At 53.9% G+C, this 22376-nt stretch overlaps 1 protein-coding gene across 2 annotated transcripts in view; it reads left to right on the top strand.

Moving 5' to 3' along the window:
• The window catches only part of U2SURP (U2 snRNP associated SURP domain containing), an 80702-nt gene that overhangs the window by 37977 nt on the left and 20349 nt on the right, over positions 1 to 22376 (top strand). Inside the window, exons 13-22 of one of the 2 annotated variants that reach the window (XM_076055187.1) lie at positions 2228 to 2415; positions 4601 to 4763; positions 6067 to 6146; positions 9063 to 9150; positions 10094 to 10222; positions 12163 to 12571; positions 17868 to 17954; positions 19205 to 19512; positions 20639 to 20749; positions 21465 to 21682. In XM_076055187.1, the coding sequence (XP_075911302.1) occupies positions 2228 to 2415; positions 4601 to 4763; positions 6067 to 6146; positions 9063 to 9150; positions 10094 to 10222; positions 12163 to 12571; positions 17868 to 17954; positions 19205 to 19512; positions 20639 to 20749; positions 21465 to 21682 (1781 nt within the window). Of the gene's footprint in view, positions 1 to 2227; positions 2416 to 4600; positions 4764 to 6066; positions 6147 to 9062; positions 9151 to 10093; positions 10223 to 12162; positions 12572 to 17867; positions 17955 to 19204; positions 19513 to 20638; positions 20750 to 21458; positions 21683 to 22376 lie in introns of both variants that reach the window. The other variant, XM_076055186.1, reaches the window with a different exon arrangement.

Genomic DNA, 22376 nt, shown 5'->3' with positions numbered 1-22376 from the left:
TCTGTAGACTCACACAGAGACCCGTAGACTCGCACAGAGACCCGTAGACTCACACACAGACCGGTATACACACACAGAAACACCCATAGGCTCACACAGAGACCCGTAGACTCACACAGAGACCCGTAGACTCACACAGAGACCCGTAGACTCACACAGAGACCCGTAGACTCACACACAGACCGGTATACACACACAGAGACACCCATAGACTCACACAGAGACCCGTAGACTCACACAGAGACCCAAAGACTCACACAGAGACCCGTAGACTCGCACACAGACCGGTATACACACACAGAGACACCCATAGACTCGCACAGAGACCCGTAGACTCACACAGAGACCCGTAGACTCACACAAAGACACCCATAGACTCACACAGAGACCCGTAGACTCACACAGAGACCCGTAGACTCACACAGAGACCCGTAGACTCACACACAGACCGGTATACACACAAAGACACCCATAGACTCACACAGAGACCCGTAGACTCACACAGAGACCCGTAGACTCACACACAGACCGGTATACACACACAGAGACACCCATAGACTCACACAGAGACCTGTAGACTCAGACAGATACCCATAGACTCACACAGAGACCTGTAGACTCACACAGAGACCCATAGACTCACACAGAGACCAGTAGACTCGCACACAGAGACCCGTAGACTCACACAGAGACCCGTAGACTCGCACACAGACCGGTATACACACACAGAGACACCCATAGACTCACACAGAGACCTGTAGACTCACACAGAGACCCGTAGACTCACACAGAGACCCGTAGACTCACACAAAGAGACCCGTAGACTCACACAGAGACCCGTAGACTCTCACACAGACCGGTATGCACACACAGAGACACCCATAGACTCACACAGAGACACCCATAGACTCACACAAAGACCCGTAGACTCGCACAGAGACCCGTAGACTCACACAGAGACCCGTAGACTCGCACAGAGACCCAAAGACTCACACAGAGACCCGTAGACTCTCACACAGACCGGTATACACACACAGAGACACCCATAGACTCGCACAGAGACCCGTAGACTCACACAGAGACCCGTAGACTCACACAAAGACACCCATAGACTCACACAGAGACCCGTAGACTCACACAGAGACCCAAAGACTCACACAGAGACCCGTAGACTCGCACACAGACCGGTATACACACACAGAGACACCCATAGACTCGCACAGAGACCCGTAGACTCACACAGAGACCCGTAGACTCACACAAAGACACCCATAGACTCACACAGAGACCCGTAGACTCACACAGAGACCCGTAGACTCACACACAGACCGGTATACACACAAAGACACCCATAGACTCACACAGAGACCCGTAGACTCACACAGAGACCCGTAGACTCACACACAGACCGGTATACACACACAGAGACACCCATAGACTCACACAGAGACCTGTAGACTCACACAGATACCCATAGACTCACACAGAGACCTGTAGACTCACACAGAGACCCATAGACTCACACAGAGACCAGTAGACTCGCACACAGAGACCCGTAGACTCACACAGAGACCCGTAGACTCGCACACAGACCGGTATACACACACAGAGACACCCATAGACTCACACAGAGACCTGTAGACTCACACAGAGACCCGTAGACTCACACAGAGACCCGTAGACTCACACAAAGAGACCCGTAGACTCACACAGAGACCCGTAGACTCTCACACAGACCGGTATGCACACACAGAGACACCCATAGACTCACACAGAGACACCCATAGACTCACACAAAGACCCGTAGACTCGCACAGAGACCCGTAGACTCACACAGAAACCCGTAGACTCGCACAGAGACCCAAAGACTCACACAGAGACCCGTAGACTCTCACACAGACCGGTATACACACACAGAGACACCCATAGACTCACACACAGACCCGTAGACTCACACAGAGACCAGTAGACTCGCACACAGAGACCCGTAGACTCACACAGAGACACCCATAGACTCACCCAGAGATCCGTAGACTCACACAGAGACCCGTAGACTCTCACACAGACCCGTAGACTCACACAGAGACACCCATAGACTCACACAGAGACCCGTAGACCCTCACACAGACCGGTATGCACACACAGAGACCCGTAGACTTGCACAGAGACCCGCATGATTGGCCCTGCTACCCGCCATTCCGTGACCCTTCCCCCCCACGACCCGCAGGGCGACTCGGCGACGCGCTGGCGCACGGCCGAGTTCCGGATGTTCGAGGGCGGCTCGGTGTGGCGCCCGCCGCCCCTCAACCCGTACCTGCAGGGGATGCCCGAGGAGCTGGAGCCGCTGCTGCTGCAGGGCCTGGCGGAGGGCAGCGAGAGCGAGCAGCCGCTCAAGAAGGGGCAGCTCAAGGAGGAGTGAGGGGCAGCACCACTCGCGCGCACGCACCGCTCAATGCTGCACCATACTTGCGATGCACTGCCACGATAGGCTGCAACACACCGCACTGCCACACACCACACTACACTATCACACTGCACTACCACACTACACTGCCACACTGCACTACCACACTACACTATCACACTGCACTACCATACTACACTGCCACACTACACTATCACACCACACTACACCACACTACACTGCCACACTACACTATCACACCACACTACCCCACACTACACTATCACACTGCACTACCACACTACACTGCCACACTACACTATCACACTACACTATCACACCACACTACACTATCACACTGCACTGCCACACTACACTGCCACACTACACTACCACACTACACTGCACTACACTGCACCATGCTACACGACACTACACGGCACCACACTACACTACCACACTACACTACACTACCACACTACACGGCACCACACTACACGGCACCACACTACACTACACTACCACACTACACTACACTACCACACCACACTACACCACACTACACGGCACCACACTACACTACCACACTACACTACCACACTACACTACCACACTACACGGCACCACACTACACGGCACCACACTACACGGCACCACACTGCACTACCACACTACACTACCACACCACACTACACTACACCACCACACTACACTACACCACACTACACGGCACCACACTACACTACCACACTACACTACCACACTACACTACCACACTACACCACACTACACTACCACACTACACTGCACCACGCTACACTTCACCACCACACTACACCACACTAGACTATCACACTACACCACACTACACTGCACCACACTACACTACACCACACTACACTACCACACTACACTACCACACTACACTACCACACTACACTACCACACTACACTACACCACACTACACTACCACACTACACTATCACACCACACTACACCACACTACACTACCACACTACACTACCACACTACACTACACCACACTACACTACCACACTACACGGCACCACACCACTGCACAACACTACACTACCACATTACACTACCACACTACACTATCACACTACACTGCACCACGCTACACTGCACTACACTACACCACACTACACTACCACACTACACTATCACACCACACTACACCACACTACACTACCACACTACACTATCACACCACACTACACCACACTACACTACACCACACTACACTACCACACTACACTATCACACCACACTACACCACACTACACTACCACACTACACTATCACACCACACTACACCACACTACACTACCACACTACACTACCACACTACACTTCACTACCACACTACACTGCACCACGCTGCACCACACTACACTATCACACTACACTACCACACTACACGGCACCACACCACTGCACCACACTACACTATCACACTACACTACCACACTACCACACTACACTATCACACTACACTACCACACTACACGGCACCACACTACACTACCACACTGCACTACCACACTACACTACCACACTACACTACCACACCACACTGAACCATGCTACACCGCACTGCACTACTGCACTGCACTACTGCAATACACTGCTGCACAAGACCACTGCACTGCACCATGCTTCACAACACCACTACTGCACTGCACCGTGGCCACGCCCCACTCCACCCACACTACACTGCTGCACTGCGGCGGGCGTTCGGATACTTCACGTGGCCTTAAAGTGTGCACCTAGCCTGGCACAAGCGCCGTGGTGACGTCACCGCGCCAAGTGCCTCAAGTGTAGCGGTTAGCGTGCGCCGCACTACGAACCCCGGCGGCCCGAGTGTCTACTGCTCCACTGCCACCGCCGGCAGTGACGATTGAAACCGGCTCCCGGGGCCTCCCCCAGGTCGACTCGGCCTCAAACGAGTTGGCGGGGTCCGGGTGTGGTAAAACATCGCCGCTGGGGGAGAGACAAAGGCGGCCGGGCGTGGTTGCTGGGCCACCCCACCCCCCGTCGCGCGCCACCGCGTGCCGGTAGCCTCCATAGGCGCTGCCCCGCCAACAGCACTTGGCCCCCCCCAGCAGCAGCAGCAGCAGCAGGGTGTTGGCAGGCTACGCGGGGGACCTTTGTCTTTGTTTTCCCCCGCGCAGCGAGCGGGACAAGCTGGAGAACGTGCTGAGGGGGCTGACGCCGCGCAAGTCGGAGATCGGCGACGCCATGGCCTTCTGCCTGCAGCACGCTGAGGCGGCCGAGGAGGTGGTGGAGTGCATCGCCGAGTCGCTCTCCATCCTGCAGACGCCGCTGCCGAAGAAGGTGCCGGCGTGTCGCCCACTCCCTCCCTCCTGCCCACGCCTGCCTGCCTCCACTCCCTGCCCACCCCTCCCTGCCTCCACTCCCTCCCTACCTCCACTCCCTCCCTCCTACCCCTCCCTGCCACCCCTCCCTGCCCACCCCTCCCTACCTCCACTCCCTCCCTGCCTCCACTCCCTCCCTCCTACCCCTCCCTGCCCACACCTCCCTGCCTCCACTCCCTCCCTCCTGCCCACCCCTCCCTGCCTCCCTCCCACCCCTCCCTGCCTGCACTAACTCCCTCCCTCCCCCACCCCTCCCTGCCTCCCTCCCCCACCCCTCCCTGCCTCCCTCCCTACCTCCACTCCCTCCATCCTACCCACCCCTCCCTGCCTTCCTCCCACCCCTCCCTGCCCACCCCTCCCTGCCTCCACTCCCTCCCTCCTACCCACCCCTCCCTGCCTCCCTCCCTCCTGCCCACCCCTCCCTGCCTCCCTCCCACCCCTCCCTGCCTCCCTCCCTCCCTCCCTCCCACCCCCCCCCTGCCTCCCTCCCTGCCTCTCTCCCTCCTACCCACCCCTCCCTCCCACCCCTCCCTGCCCTCCCTCCCTCCCTGCCTCCCTACCTAAAAACAACACAGAGACACAACACAGCCACACAACATAGCCACACAGAGTGTTGTCTCTCTCTGCTTGTGTGTCTGTCTGCGTGTCTCCGTGTCTGTGTTTTTAGTTCTTTCCTGACGACGGCTGCTTGTGTTGCAATCGAAACTTCGCATCTATTTATTTATTTATTTTATTTCTACGTGACTTTACCGAGACAACCAAAGAGTCTTTTACCTTATTGTACTTTGCACGCCTATCGTGTTTGCTGTTGCGAACGGTGGGGCAGCGGTTAGCGCTACGAACCCGGCGACCCGGGTTCGGTTCTCGCTCACGGCCCAACACCGGTGACGATTATCCCAACCGGTCCCGGGCCTCCCCTGGGTCGACTCGGCCTCACATGAGTACCCTGGTGCGCTGTGTAGTAAACATCGCCACTGGGGAGACAAAGGCGGTCGGGCGTGGTGCTGGCCACCCCACACCCCCCTCTCGTGTCCCGTTGCGGCCTTAGTAGGTGCTAGCTATAACAGCACTTGCCCCTACAGTCTGCTAAAGGCTACGAGGGGGATCTTTATCTTTATCTTTTTTTTTGCCGTTGTGACGTTCTTACCCCGTGCCCCCCGGCCGGACATTTGTGACGAAGGAGCCTCACGGCTCCCATCGTATTTCTCCTCTTTCCTGCTGCTGTTACGAAAACAAGACTGGCGATCTTGTCATTCCCCCAGATCGCCCGTCTCTATGTCGTGTCGGACATCCTGCACAACTCGTGCGCGAAGGTCGCCAACGCCTCCTACTACAGGAAATAGTGAGTACACACACACAGCACGGTTGGCTACGTACGGTGGGAAAGAAGTTCAACACACACACACACAGCACGGTTGGCTACGCACGGTGGGAAAGAAGTTTAACACACACACACAGCACGGTTGGCTATGTACGGTGTGAAAGAAGTTCAACACACACACACAGCACGGTTGGCTACGTACGGTGTGATAGAAGTTCAACACACAGCACGGTTGGCTACGCACGGTGGGAAAGAAGTTTAACACACACACACATAGCACGGTTGGCTACGCACGGTGGGAAAGAAGTTCAACACACACACACAGCACGGTTGGCTACGCACGGTGGGAAAGAAGTTTAACACACACACACATAGCACGGTTGGCTACGCACGGTGGGAAAGAAGTTCAACACACACACAGCACGGTTGGCTACGTACGGTGTGATAGAAGTTCAACACACACACACACATAGCACGGTTGGCTACGCACGGTGGGAAAGAAGTTCAACACACACACAGCACGGTTGGCTACGTACGGTGTGAAAGAAGTTTAACACACACACACACAGCACGGTTGGCTACGCACGGTGGGATAGAAGTTCAACACACACACACACATAGCACGATTGGCTACGTACGGTGCGATAGAAGTTCAACACACACACATAGCACGGTTGTCTACGTATGGTGTGAAATAAGTTCAACACACACACACATATCACGGTTGTCTACGTACGGTGTGAAATAAGTTCAACACACACACACATATCACGGTTGTCTACTTATGGTGTGAAATAAGTTCAACACACACACACACACATAGCACGATTGGCTACGTACGGTGCGATAGAAGTTCAACACACACACATAGCACGGTTGTCTACGTATGGTGTGAAATAAGTTCAACACACACACACATATCACGGTTGTCTACGTATGGTGTGAAATAAGTTCAACACACACACACATATCACGGTTGTCTACTTATGGTGTGAAATAAGTTCAACACACACACACACATAGCACGATTGGCTACGTACGGTGCGATAGAAGTTCAACACACACACATAGCACGGTTGTCTACGTATGGTGTGAAATAAGTTCAACACACACACACATATCACGGTTGTCTACGTATGGTGTGAAATAAGTTCAACACACACACACATATCACGGTTGTCTACTTATGGTGTGAAATAAGTTCAACACACACACAGCACGGTTGGCTACGTACGGTGAAAAAGAAGTTCAACACACACACAGCATGGTTGGCTACGTACGGTGTGAAAGAAGTTCAACACACATCACGGTTGGCTACGTACGGTGCAAAAGAAGTTCAACATACACACATAGCATGGTTGGCTACGTACGGTGTGAAAGAAGTTCAACACACACCACGGTTGGCTACGTACGGTGCAAAAGAAGTTCAACACACACCACGGTTGGCTACGTACGATGTGATAGAAGTTCAACACACAGCACGGCTGGCTACGTACGGTGTGATAGAAGTTCAACACATACACACAGCACGGTTGGCTACGTACGGTGTGAAAGAAGTTCAGCACACACGGTGGCTAGGATATGTTAATGACCTCTTCTGGTACACAGGAGGTCTTAGGATCGATCACGATCCTGCTGTATATTTGAAAGCTGCGTCTCTCTCTCTCCTTACCTCTCGCCGTGATCACGTGGACTTTTCTCCGGGGGTCCTCCAGTCTGTTTTTTACCCCCTCCGCATTTAGAATAGACGTCACGTGATGCAGATTAGTTGGCCGCTGCTATAACTTTCCACGTGATGATGACGATGAGGCAAGGCCGTAATTATAAAATATATATTGGGGGGGTGGACACAACCCCCCCCCCCAATATTCAAATATGCTCAAAATGTCCCCCCCCAATATATTGCTATAAAATAGATTTCTGTTTATATGATTGTGGTTATGGTTCTACTCTATGAATCCCTCATCATCTGCCATTGCATACAATGAAACAAGAAAAATAAAAAAAAAACAGAGCGATGTAATACAATAACACTATTAGACGTTATTGTAAAAAAAATTAATCAAAAGTCCATCCTATGTGTTAGTGAAATTTTTTTTTTATGTTATAGGCAGGACATTCGTTTTTAAATTTACATTTTTTTTTCTGGGGAGGGGTGGGGGGGGGAGGAACCCCAGACCCCCTGGAAGATTTGGTCCCTCCCACTGTTGACTCCATGGCTACGGCCTTGTGATGATGATGACGATGATGAGCTGCCAATTTGTTGAGCAGCTGTCATTTGTGACGGCCAGAATCGCTTCTGGAAAGTGAACGACTAACACAGCAGCTTCGGTTGATGCCTTACCTGGTAAAGTCGAAACCTGGATTTGAAGCTTTCGTGACTGCAAGGATTCATACTCTCTGGTTTTATTCGGTATAGTCACGTGACTTTACCGAATAAAACCGAAGAGTATGAAGTATAAAGTCGAAACCGTTGAAAGTTTGTTGGGACCCTGTGGGTCTCTGGTCCTATACGAGTTTCCGGGTCTGTGGGTCTCTTTGCGTATGGGTCTCTGTGGGTCTATGGGTCTCTGAGTATGGTTCTCGACGGGTCTTTAGCTCAGTGGAGGCCTTACCTGGTAAAATAAAAATTGGGTAAGTTCACGTACATACGTACGTACGTTGCGTATGTCAGCTTAGCTCACGTCGCCACCGCCACCACTGGCTCCATCGCCACTGCCACCACCGTCATCACCGCGATGACCACGACCACCATCACCGCCATCACCACCGCCTTCACCACCGCCATCACCACAACCATCACCGCCACCACCACTGCCGTCGCCGCCACCACCACCACCACCGCCACCACCACAACCATCACCGCCACCGTCACACCACCACCATCGCCACCGCCGTTCACCATCGCACGCTCTCGGCACTTGTCCCCTCCGCCAGCTTCGAGGCCAAGCTGCCGCAGATCTTCGCCGACATCCACGAGGTCTACAAGTCCATCCAAGGGCGCCTGCAGGCCGAGCAATTCAAGGTGCGGAGTCTCTCGCTGACCTGTCGTCCTGCCTGGGGTGTGGCGGTGTGTGTGTGTGTGTGTGTTCGCGTGTGTGCGCGTGTGTGCGTCTGTGTGTGTCTGTGTGTGGCTACGTAGCCTCAACAGACTTGTCAGGTGCAAGCGCTGTGAGTCGCAGCGCCTGTGAAGGCCGGCACGGTGGTACACGGGGAGGGGGGGTGGGGGTGGGTTGTGGGTGGCCAGCACCGTGCCCGGCCGCCTTTGTCTCCCCCAGTGGCGATGAACACGGAACGAGGGGGAAAACTAAAACTCTACGACATCTCTCTCCCACCCTATTGTCCCTGCCTCCCTCAACGCTTCCCACGTTCACTGCTGCTACTGCTGATACTGCTGATACTACTACTACTGCTGCTGATACTACTACTACTGCTGCTGATACTACTACTACTGCTGCTACTACTGCTGCTGATACTACTACTACTGCTGCTGATACTACTACTGCTGCTGATACTACTACTACTGCTGCTGATACTACTACTACTTCTGCTGATACTACTACTACTGCTGCTGATACTACTACTACTGCTGATACTACTGCTGCTACTACTACTGCTGATGATACTACTACTGGTGCTGATACTACTACTGCTGCTGATACTACTGCTGCTGATACTACTACTACTGCTGCTGATACTACTACTACTGCTGCTACTACTGCTGCTGATACTACTACTACTGCTGCTGATACTTCTACTACTGCCGCTACTAATACCACTACTGCTACTTCTGCTGCTACTACTTCTGCTGCTACTACTGCTGCTGATACTACTGCTGCTGATACTACTGCTGCTTCTACTACTACTCCTGCTGCTACTTCTGTTACTGCGCTACTACTACTGCTCCTGCTGCTGCCTCTTTGTGTGTGGTGTGCGTGTCGTGGTGTGTTTGCGTGCCGTGCGTGCAGCAAAAGGTGATGTCGTGTTTCCGCGCGTGGGAGGACTGGGCCGTGTACCCGGACTCGTTCCTCATCAAGCTCCAGAACGTCTTCCTGGGACTCGTGCGGATCAACGACGACGGCAAGGAAGTCTCCGTGGTACTACGCTCGCACGCACGTTCCACGCACACACGCACGTTCCACGCACACACGCACGTTCCACGCACGTTCCACGCACGTTCCACGCACGTTCCACGCACACACGCACGTTCCACGCACACACGCACGTTCCACGCACGTTCCACGCACACACGCACGTTCCACGCACGTTCCACGCACACACGCACGTTCCACGCACACACGCACGTTCCACGCACACACGCACGTTCCACGCACACACGCACGTTCCACGCACGTTCCACGCACGTTCCACGCACGTTCCACGCACACACGCACACACGCACGTACCACACACACACCCACGTTCCACGCACACACGCACGTTCCACGCACGTTCCACGCACGTTCCACGCACACACGCACGTTCCACGCACGTTCCACGCACACACGCACACACGCACGTTCCACACACACACCCACGTTCCACGCACACACGCACGTTCCACGCACACACGCACACACGCACGTTCCACACACACACGCACGTTCCACGCACACACGCACGCACGCGCACATTGCACACACACACGCACGTTCCACGCACACACGCACGTTCCACGCACACACGCACGTTCCACGCACACACGCACGTTCCACGCACACACGCACGTTCCACGCACACACGCACGTTCCACGCACACACGCACGTTCCACGCACACACGCACGTTCCACGCACACACGCACGTTCCACGCACACACGCACGTTCCACGCACACACGCACGTTCCACGCACGTTCCACGCACACACGCACGTTCCACGCACGTTCCACGCACACACGCACACACGCACGTTCCACACACACACCCACGTTCCACGCACACACGCACGTTCCACGCACACACGCACACACGCACGTTCCACACACACACGCACGTTCCACGCACACACGCACGCACACACGCATTGCACACACGCACGTTCCACGCACACACGCACGTTCCACGCACACACGCACGTTCCACACACACACGCACGTTCCACGCACACACGCACGCACACACGCATTGCACACACGCACGTTCCACGCACACACGCACGTTCCACGCACACACGCACGTTCCACGCACACACGCACGTTCCACGCACACACGCACGTTCCACGCGCACGCCCTTATTAGGTCAGTCGTTCGTCAGTTCATTCCTGCATTCATTCATTCATTCATGACCAAAATAAGTCCCCCCGTGGGGTCGGACGCAAACCTCTTATTGAGCCGTGCAGACTCACAGACACCACCCCCCCCCCTCCTCACCTCCTCCCAACTCCCCTCCCCACTCCTCCCCTCCCCCTATCCCCCAACTCCCCACTACTCTCCCCACTCCTCCCCTCCCCCTATCCCCCAACTCCCCACTGCTCTCCCCACTCCTCCCCTCCCCCTATCCCCCAACTCCCCACTACTCTCCCCACTCCTCCCCTCCCCCTATCCCCCAACTCCCCACTACTCTCCCCACTCCTCCCCTCCCCCTATCCCCCAACTCCCCACTACTCTCCCCACTCCTCCCCTCCCCCTATCCCCCAACTCCCCACTACTCTCCCCACTCCTCCCCTCCCCCTATCCCCCAACTCCCCACTACTCTCCCCACTCCTCCCCTCCCCCTATCCCCCAACTCCCCACTACTCTCCCCACTCCTCCCCTCCCCCTATCCCCCAACTCCCCACTACTCTCCCCACTCCTCCCCTCCCCCTATCCCCCAACTCCCCACTACTCTCCCCACTCCTCCCCTCCCTCCACTCCTCTCCCCCTCCCCCCCCTTTCCACTCCTTTCTCTCCCCCCCCTCCCCCCCCCACTCCACTCCCCTCTCCTCTACCCCCCTTCCCCTCGCCCACTCCCCCTGTCCACCTCTCCCTCCCCCCCCTTCCCCTCGCCCACTCCCCCCGCCCACCTCTCCCCCCCCACTCCCCCTCCCCCCCCCCCCAGGCCATGGAGGACGATGGCGACCCGCCCCCCGCCGCCGCCGCCGCCGGGGCCATCCCCCTGGGCGCGCTGCCCCTGCTGGGCGGCGCCGGTGGCGGCGCCGCCGCCGCCGCCGCCACGGTGGCCGCCTCACTGCTGATGAGCCTGGGGGTGACGATGACGACGATGACGACGATGGCGGCGGGGGCGGGGGCGGGGGCGGAGGAGGTGGACGGGGCGCCCCTGGACGACGACGACGTGGACGGGGCGCCCCTGGAGGAGGAGGAGGAGGGGGAGGAGGGGGAGGGGGGTGGAGGAGGAGGGGAGGGGCCGCCCCCCCGGGCGGGGGGCGCCGGGCCGCTGGACGGGGCCCCCCTGGACGACCTCGACGGGCTGCCCATGCAGGCCGGGGATGACATCGATGGGCTGCCCTGTACGGCGCTCGCTCGCTACCACGCTCACTACCACGCTAACTAACACACTAACTACCACACTAACTAACACACTAACTAACACACTAACTAACACGCTCGCTACCACGCTCACTACCACACTCACTAACACACTAACTACTACACTAACTAACACACTAACTAACACACTAACTACCACGCTAACTACCACGCTAACTACCACGCTAACTAACACGCTAACTAACACACTAACTAACACACTAACTAACACACTAACTAACACACTAACTAACACGCTAACTACCACGCTCACTACCACGCTAACTAACACACTAACTAACACACTAACACACTAACTAACACACTAACTAACACACTAACTACTACACTAACTAACACACTAACTAACACACTAACTACCACGCTAACTACCACGCTAACTACCACGCTAACTAACACGCTAACTACCACGCTAACTACCACGCTCACTAACACACTAACTAACACACTAACTACTACACTAACTAACACACTAACTAACACACTCGCTACCACGCTCGCTACCACGCTAACTAACACACTAACTACTACACTAACTACAACACTAACTACTACACTCACTACCACGCTCACTACCACGCTAACTACCACACTAACTAACACACTAACTACTACACTAACTAACATGCTCACTACTACACTAACTAACACACTAACTAACACGCTCACTAACACACTAACTAACACACTAACTAACACACTAACTACTACACTAACTACAACACTAACTACTACACTCACTACCACGCTCACTACCACGCTAACTACCACACTAACTAACACACTAACTACTACACTAACTAACACGCTCACTACTACACTAACTACCACACTAACTACCACACTAACTACTACTCTCACTACCACGCTAACTACCACACTAACTACCACGCTAACTACTACACTAACTAACACACTAACTAACACACTAACTACCACACTAACTACCACGCTCACTACCACGCTAACTAACACGCTCGCTACCACGCTCACTACCACGCTAACTACCACGCTAACTACCACGCTAACTACCACACTAACTACCACGCTAACTACCACGCTCGCTACCACGCTAACTACCACGCTCACTACCACACTAACTAACACGCTAACTACCACGCTAACTAACACACTAACTAACACACTAACTACTACTCTCACTACCACGCTAACTACCACGCTAACTAACACACTAACTACCACACTCACTACCACACTCACTACCACGCTAACTAACACGCTCACTACCACACTAACTAACACACTAACTAACACACTAACTACCACGCTAACTACCACGCTAACTAACACACTAACTACCACGCTAACTACCACGCTAACTACCACACTAACTACCACACTAACTACCACACTAACTACCACGCTAACTACCACACTAACTACCACACTAACTACCACGCTAACTACCACGCTAACTACCACACTAACTACCACACTCACTACCACACTAGCTAGCTCACTACCACGCTCACTACCACACTAACTACTACACTCACTACCACACTAACTACCACGCTAACTACCACACTAACTACCACACTCACTACCACACTAACTACCACGCTAACTACTACACTCACTACCACACTAACTACCACGCTAACTACCACGCTAACTACCACGCTAACTACCACACTCACTACCACACTAACTACCACGCTAACTACTACACTAACTACCACACTCACTACCACACTAACTACCACACTAACTAACACACTAACTAACACGCTAACTACCACGCTCACTACCACACTCACTACCACGCTAACTACCACACTAACTAACACACTAACTAACACACTAACTAACACGCTCACTACCACACTCACTACCACACTAGCTAGCTCACTACCACACTAACTACCACGCTAACTAACACACTAACTAACACGCTCACTACCACGCTAACTACCACGCTAACTACCACACTAACTAACACACTAACTAACACGCTCACTACCACACTAACTACCACACTAACTACCACACTCACTACCACGCTCACTACCACACTAACTACCACACTAACTACCACACTAACTAACACGCTCACTACCACACTCACTACCACACTAGCTAGCTCTCTACCACGCTCACTACCACGCTCACTACCACACTCACTACCACACTAACTAACACGCTCACTACCACGCTCACTACCACACTCACTACCACACTAGCTAGCTCACTACCACGCTCACTACCACGCTCACTACCACGCTCACTACCACACTCACTACCACACTAACTACCACACTAACTACCACGCTCACTACCACACTCACTACCACACTCACTACCACGCTCACTGCCACGCTCACTATCACACTCACTACCACACTCACTACCACGCTCACTACCACGCTCACTACCACGCTCAGTACCACACTCACTACCACACTAACTACAACACTAACTACCACACTCACTACCACGCTCACTACCACACTAAATACCACACTCACTACCACACTAGCTACCACGCTCACAACCACACTCACTACCACACTAACTACCACACTCACTACCACGCTCACTACCACACTCACTACCACACTAACTACCACACTCACTACCACACTACTACACTAAATAGCTCACTACCCACTCACTACTACACTCACGAAATAGCTCACTACTACACTAACTACTACACTAAATAGCTCACTACCCACTCACTACTACACTAACTACACGAACTAGCTCATTACTGCACTAGCTAATACTACACTAGCTACTTATACACTAACTACTACACTAGCTACTACTACACTAACTAGCTCACTACTACACTAGCTACTACTACACTACTACACTAGCTACTACTACACTAACTCCTACACTACTACTACACTAACTTTTACACTTATTAGCTCACTACTTCACTAACTAGCTCACTACTGCACTAGCTACTACTACACTAACTAGCTCACTACTACACTAGCTACTACTGCACTAGCTACTACTACACTAACTCCTACACTAGCTACTACTACACTATTACACTAATTAGCTCACTACTTCACTAACTAGCTACTACTACACTAGCTACTACTACATTAACTACTACACTAGCTACTTCTACACTAACTACTACACTAGCTAATACTACATTAACTAGCTCACTACTACACTAGCTACTACTATACTAACTACTACACTAGCTACTACTACACTAACTCCTACACTAGCTACTACTACACTAAATTTTACACTAATTAGCTCACTACTTCACTAACTACCTACTACTACACTAGCTACTACTGCACTAGCTACTACTACACTAACTACTACACTAGCTACTACTACACCAGCTACTACTACACTAACTACTACACTAGCTACTACTGCACTAGCTACTTCTACACTAACTACTTCTACACTAACTACTACACTAGCTACTACTACACTAACTAGCTCACTACTACACTAGCTACTACTACACTAACTGCTACACTAGCTACTACTACACTAACTCCTACACTAGCTACTACTACACTAACTATTACACTAATTAGCTCACTACTTCACTAACTAGCTACTACTACACTAGCTACTACTACACTAACTACTGCACTAGCTACTTCTACACTAACTAATACACTAGCTACTACTACACTAACTCCTACACTAGCTACTACTACACTAACTTTTACACTAATTAGCTCACTACTTCACTAACTAGCTCACTACTGCACTAGCTACTACTACACTAACTACTACACTAGCTACTACTACACTAACTCCTACACTAGCTACTACTACACTAACTTTTACACTAATTAGCTCACTACTTCACTAACTAGCTCACTACTGCACTAGCTACTACTACACTAAATATTACACTAATTAGCTCACTACTTCACTAACTAGCTACTACTGCACTAACTACTACACTAGCTACTACTACACTAACTAACTCACTACTACACTAGCTACTACTACACTAACTACTTACACTAGGTACTACTACACTAACTAGCTCACTACTACAATAGCTACTACTACACTAACTCCTACACTAGCTACTACTACACTAACTATTACACTAATTAGCTCACTACTTCACTAACTAGCTACTACTACACTAACTAGCTCACTACTACACTAACTACTACACTAGCTACTACACTAGCTACTACTACACTAACTATTACACTAATTAGCTCACTACTTCACTAACTAGCTACTACTACACTAACTACTACACTAGCTACTTCTACACTAACTACTACACTAGCTACTTCTACACTAACTACACTAGCTACTACTACACTGACTACTACACTAACTAGCACACTACTACACTAGCTACTACTACACTAACTACTACACTAGCTACTACTACACTAACTAGCTCACTACTACACTAGCTACTACTACACTAACTCCTACACTAGCTACTACTACACTAACTATTACACTAATTAGCTCACTACTTCACTAACTAGCTACTACTACACTAACTAGCTCACTTCCACACTCGCTACAACATGGACGTGCTGCCCCGTACGATGCTCGCTCACTCACTACTACACTCACTACTACACTCCTACACTCACTACTACACTAACTACTATACTAACTAGCGCACTACTACACTAACTAGTTCACTACTACAGTCACTAGGACATTGATAGGCTGCCCCGTACGGCACTCACTCACTAATACTACTATACTAACTAGCTCACTGCTACAACACTCACTGCAACAACACTCACTCGCGCGCCCACTCATCCACATGCCCACTCACCCACATGCTCACCCACTCATTCACTCACTCACTCACCCGCTCACTCACCCACACACTCACCCACACAATCATTAACGCACCCACCTACTCACTCACCCACTCACTCGCCCACACACTCATTAACGCACCCGCTCACTCGCCCACACACTCATTAACGCACCCACTCACTCGCCCACACACTCATTAACGCACCCACTCACTCACCCACTCACTCACTCACTCGCGTACTCAGACACCCACTCGCCCATCCACGCATTTACGCACTCGCCCGCTCGCCCACTCACGCACCCGCTCACTCACCCACACACTCACCCACACAATCATTAGCGCACCCACCTACTCACCCACTCACTCGCCCACACGCTAACGCACCCACTCGCTCGATTGCCCACTCGCTCACCCTCCGCTCACCAGGTGAGCGCTGCTGCTGATTGTCGTTGTCGTTGTTGTCGTTGTTATTGTTGTCGTCGTTGCTGTAGTGGACGATGCTCTCCCCAAGAAGGCGATGCTGCCCATCGCGTCGTCCAAGTGGGAGCGCGTGGACGACCTGGACACGGACAACACCCGTAAGATCCTCCACGTCCACCACCTTCTACGTCCACCACCTTCCACGTCCACCACGTCCACCACCACCATGTCCACCACGTCCACCACGTCCACCACGTCCATCACCACTCCATCACCACCACCACGTCCATCACCACGTCCACCACCACATCCACCACCACCACGTCCACCACCTTCCACGTCCACCACCACGTCCACCACGTCCACCACGTCCATCACCACTCCATCACCACCACCACGTCCACCACAACCACGTCCACCACAACCACGTCCACCACCACCACGTCCACCACGTCCATCACCACTCCATCACCACCACCATGTCCATCACCACGTCCACCACCACGTCCACCACCACGTCCACCACCTTCCACCACCACGTCCACCACCACCACGTCCACCACGTCCACCACGTCCATCACCACTCCATCACCACCACCACAACCACGTCCACCACAACCACGTCCACCACCTTCCACGTCCACCACGTCCACCACCACCACGTCCATCACCACTCCATCACCACCACCACGTCCATCACCACGTCCACCACCACCACGTCCACCACCTTCCACCACCACCACGTCCACCACCTTCCACGTCCACCACCTTCCATGTCCACCACGTCCACCACGTCCACCACGTCCATCACCACTCCATCACCACCACCACGTCCATCACCACGTCCACGACCACCACGTCCACCACCACCACCACATCCACCACCACCACCACGTCCACCACCTTCCACCACCACCACGTCCACCACCACGTCCACCACGTCCATCACCACTCCATCACCACCACCACGTCCATCACCACGTCCACCACCACGTCCACCACCACCACGTCCACCACCACCACGTCCACCACCACCATGTCCACCACGTCCACCACCACGTCCACCACGTCCATCACCACTCCACCACCACGTCCATCACCACGTTCACCACCACCACCTCCACGTCCACCACCACCACGTCCACCACGTCCATCACCACTCCACCACCACGTCCATCACCACCACCTCCACGTCCACCAACACCACCTCCACGTCCACCACCACGTCCACCACCACCACGTCCACCACCACGTCCACCAACACCACGTCCACCACCACCACCACGTCCACCTCCACCGGGTTTGGTTAGCACAGCACTGCGCTAACCGCTGCGCCACCGCTCCTCCCCCCCCCCCTCCCCTGCTGCCCCTCCCCCCCCTGCCCCCCCCCCCCCCCCCCCCCCGACAGGCCGCTCCCCCCCTCCGTCGGGCAAGAGGGACGACGACTCGGACGATGCCAGCGGCGGCACGGTTGGCGCTGCGGGCAAGTTGCCGCTGGGCTTCACCGCCACGGCCGTCGCCTCCTCCTCCTCCTCCGCCGGCAGTCCCAGCGGAGGTCCCGCGGGTGCCTCTGGCGCCGGCGGTGACGCGGGCAAGCCGGGGCAGGGCGGCGCAGTCGGCTCCGGTTCGTCGGTGAGCGATGAGGCCGCTCAAAAGTCCCTGCTCAAGTCCCTGGAGGTGTCGGAGGAGAAGAGGGCCAAGCTGAGGGAGATTGAGGTGCGAGCCCGTCGATGATTGGTGGTGGTGGTTGTTGTTGTTTGTTAAGTTGCTGGGTTGTTGAGTTTGCTGGGTTGTTGGGTCGCTGAGTTGTTGAGTTGTTGGGTTGCTGGGCTGCTGAGTTGCTGGGTTGTTAGATTGTTGGGTTGCTGGGTTGTTTGGTTGCTGGGTTGTTGAATTGTTGGGTTGCTGGGTTGTTGGGCTGCTGAGTTGCTGGGTTGTTGAGTTGTTGGGTTGCTGAGTTTATGGGTTGCTGGGTGGTTTGGTTGCTGGGTTGTTGAATTGTTAGGGTGCTGAGTTGCTGGGTTGTTGAGTTGTAGGGTTGTTGGGTCGCTGAGTTGCTGGGTTGTTGAGTTGTTGAGTTGTTGGGTTGCTGGGTTGTTTGGTTGCTGGGTTGTTGAATTGTTGGGGTGCTGAGTTGCTGAGTTGCTGGGTTGTTGTTGTGTTGTTTAGTTGTTGGGTTGTTGAGTTGTTGAGTTGTTGGGTTGCTGAGTTGTTGAGTTGTTGGATTGCTGAGTTGCTGGGTTGTTGAGTTGTTGGGTTGCTGAGTTGCTGGGTTGTTGAGTTGGTTGGGTTGCTGAGTTGTTGAGTTGTTGGGTTGCTGAGTTGTTGGGTTGCTGGGTTGTTTGGTTGCTGAGTTGTTGAGTTGTTGGGTTGCTGAGTTGTTGAGTTGTTGGGTTGCTGAGTTGTTGGTTGCTGGGTTGTTTGGTTGCTGAGTTGCTGGGTTGTTGAATTGTTGGGTTGCTGAGTTGTCGAGTTGTTGGGTTGCTGAGTTGTTGGGTTGCTGGGTTGTTTGGTTGCTGAGTTGCTGGGTTGTTGAATTGTTGGGTTGCTGAGTTGTTGAGTTGTTGGGTTGCTGAGTTGTTGGGTTGCTGGGTTGTTTGGTTGCTGAGTTGCTGGGTTGTTGGAATTGTTAGGTTGCTGAGTTGTTGAGTTGTTGGGTTGCTGAGTTGCTGGGTTGTTGAGTTGTTTGGTTGCTGAGTTTCTGGGTTGCTGGGTGGTGCTGGCCACCCACCCCCCGCCATGCCGGCCTTCATAGGTGCTCGCTAACAGCACTTGCCCAACAGTCTGTTGAGGCTACACTCGGGAGGGATCTTTATCTTTGTGTGTGTGTGTGTGTGCGCAGCTGAAGGTGATGAAGTTTCAGGATGAGCTGGAGTGCGGCAAGCGCCACAAGAAGGCCGGCCAGAGCATCCGCGAGCAGGTGGAGCACTATCGGAGCAAGCTGCTCGCAAGGGTACGGCCATGGGATGGTGTCATATGTTGAACTTCTTTCGCACCGTACGTAGCCAACCGTGCTGTGTGTGTGTGTGTGTTGAACTTCTTTTCGTAGGGGTAGAGATAAGTGCTAGGGGAAGCGATGGCGGTAAGGGTAGTGGTCGTGGTAGGGGTAGCGACAGTGGTAGGGGAAGGGGTAGCGATAGTGGTCTGGGTAGCGGTGGCGGTAGTGGTAGCAGTAGGGGTAGTGGTAGGGGTGGAGATAGGGGTAGCGGTAGTGGTAGGGGTAGCGACAGCGGTAGGGGTAGCGACAGCGATAGGGGAAGGGGGGGTGGTAGGGGTAGTGGTAGGGGTAGCGACAGTGGTAGGGGAAGGGGTAGTGGTAGGGGTAGCGGTAGCGACAGTGGTAGGGGAAGGGGTGGTGGTAGGGGTAGCGGTAGGGGTAGCGGTAGGGGTAGTGGTAGGGGTAGTGGTAGGGGTAGTGGTAGGGGTAGCGACAGCGATAGGGGAAGGGGGGGGTAGCATTAGCGGCAGGGGTGGCGGCGGTGGCGCTCCCAACGGACGAACTGTGAGCGCGGTTCTCACCCCACCCTCACCCCCCTCACCCCACCCTCACCCCCCTCTCACCCCACCCTCACCTCCCTCTCACCCCACCCTCACCCCCCTCACCCCCCTCTCACCCGCCCCTCACCCACCCCCCCCCCCCCCCTCACCCCCCCCCCCCCCAGGAGAAGGAGAAGGAGAAGAAGGAGCGTGACAAGAAGGATCGCGACAAGGAGGAGAAGCGGAAGGGGCGCCGGGAGGGTGGTCGTGGCTCCTCGTCGCCCACGCCGCAGCAGCAGCAGCAGCAGCCAGGCGGCGCAGCAGCAGCAGCAGCAGCAGCAGCAGGCGCCACCTCGGCGCCTGCAACGCCGTCGGCGTCGTCGTCGTCGTCGGCGTCACGTCGCGAGCGGTGAGGCCGGAGGGCTTGGCCACGGCGCTGGCTCCCGGTGGCCCATCCACTCGTCGCGACACTCGCTACACCACTCGCCAGAACGCTCGCTACACCACTTACTACAACACTCACCACAACACTCGCTACACCACTTACTACAACACTCGCCACAACACTCGCTACACCACTTACTACAACACTCGCCACAACACTCGCTACACCACTCACTACAACACTCGCCACAACACTCGCTACACCACTCGCCACAACACTCGCCACAACACTCGCTACACCACTTACTACAACACTCGCTACACCACTCGCCAGAACGCTCGCTACAAGTCTCGCCACACACTCGCCACAACGCTCGCCACAACGCTCGCCACAACACTCGTCGCGACGCTCGCCAGAACACTCGCTACACCACTCACTACAACACTCACTACAACACTCGCCACAACACTCGCTACACCACTCACTACAACACTCACCACAACACTCGCTACACCACTCACTACACACTCACCACAACACTCGCTACACCACTCACTACAACACTCGCCACAACACTCGCTACACCACTTACTACAACACTCACCACAACACTCGCTACACCACTTACTACAACACTCGCCACAACACTCGCTACACCACTTACTACAACACTCGCCACAACACTCGCTACACCACTCACTACAACACTCACCACAAC

This window comes from Petromyzon marinus, chromosome 70 (assembly GCF_048934315.1).
Source record: "Petromyzon marinus isolate PM22_M1 ecotype Great Lakes invasive population chromosome 70, UKy_Petmar_22M1.pri1.0, whole genome shotgun sequence".
Taxonomy (NCBI): domain Eukaryota; kingdom Metazoa; phylum Chordata; class Hyperoartia; order Petromyzontiformes; family Petromyzontidae; genus Petromyzon; species Petromyzon marinus.
This window is presented reverse-complemented; position numbering and strand designations above follow the sequence as displayed.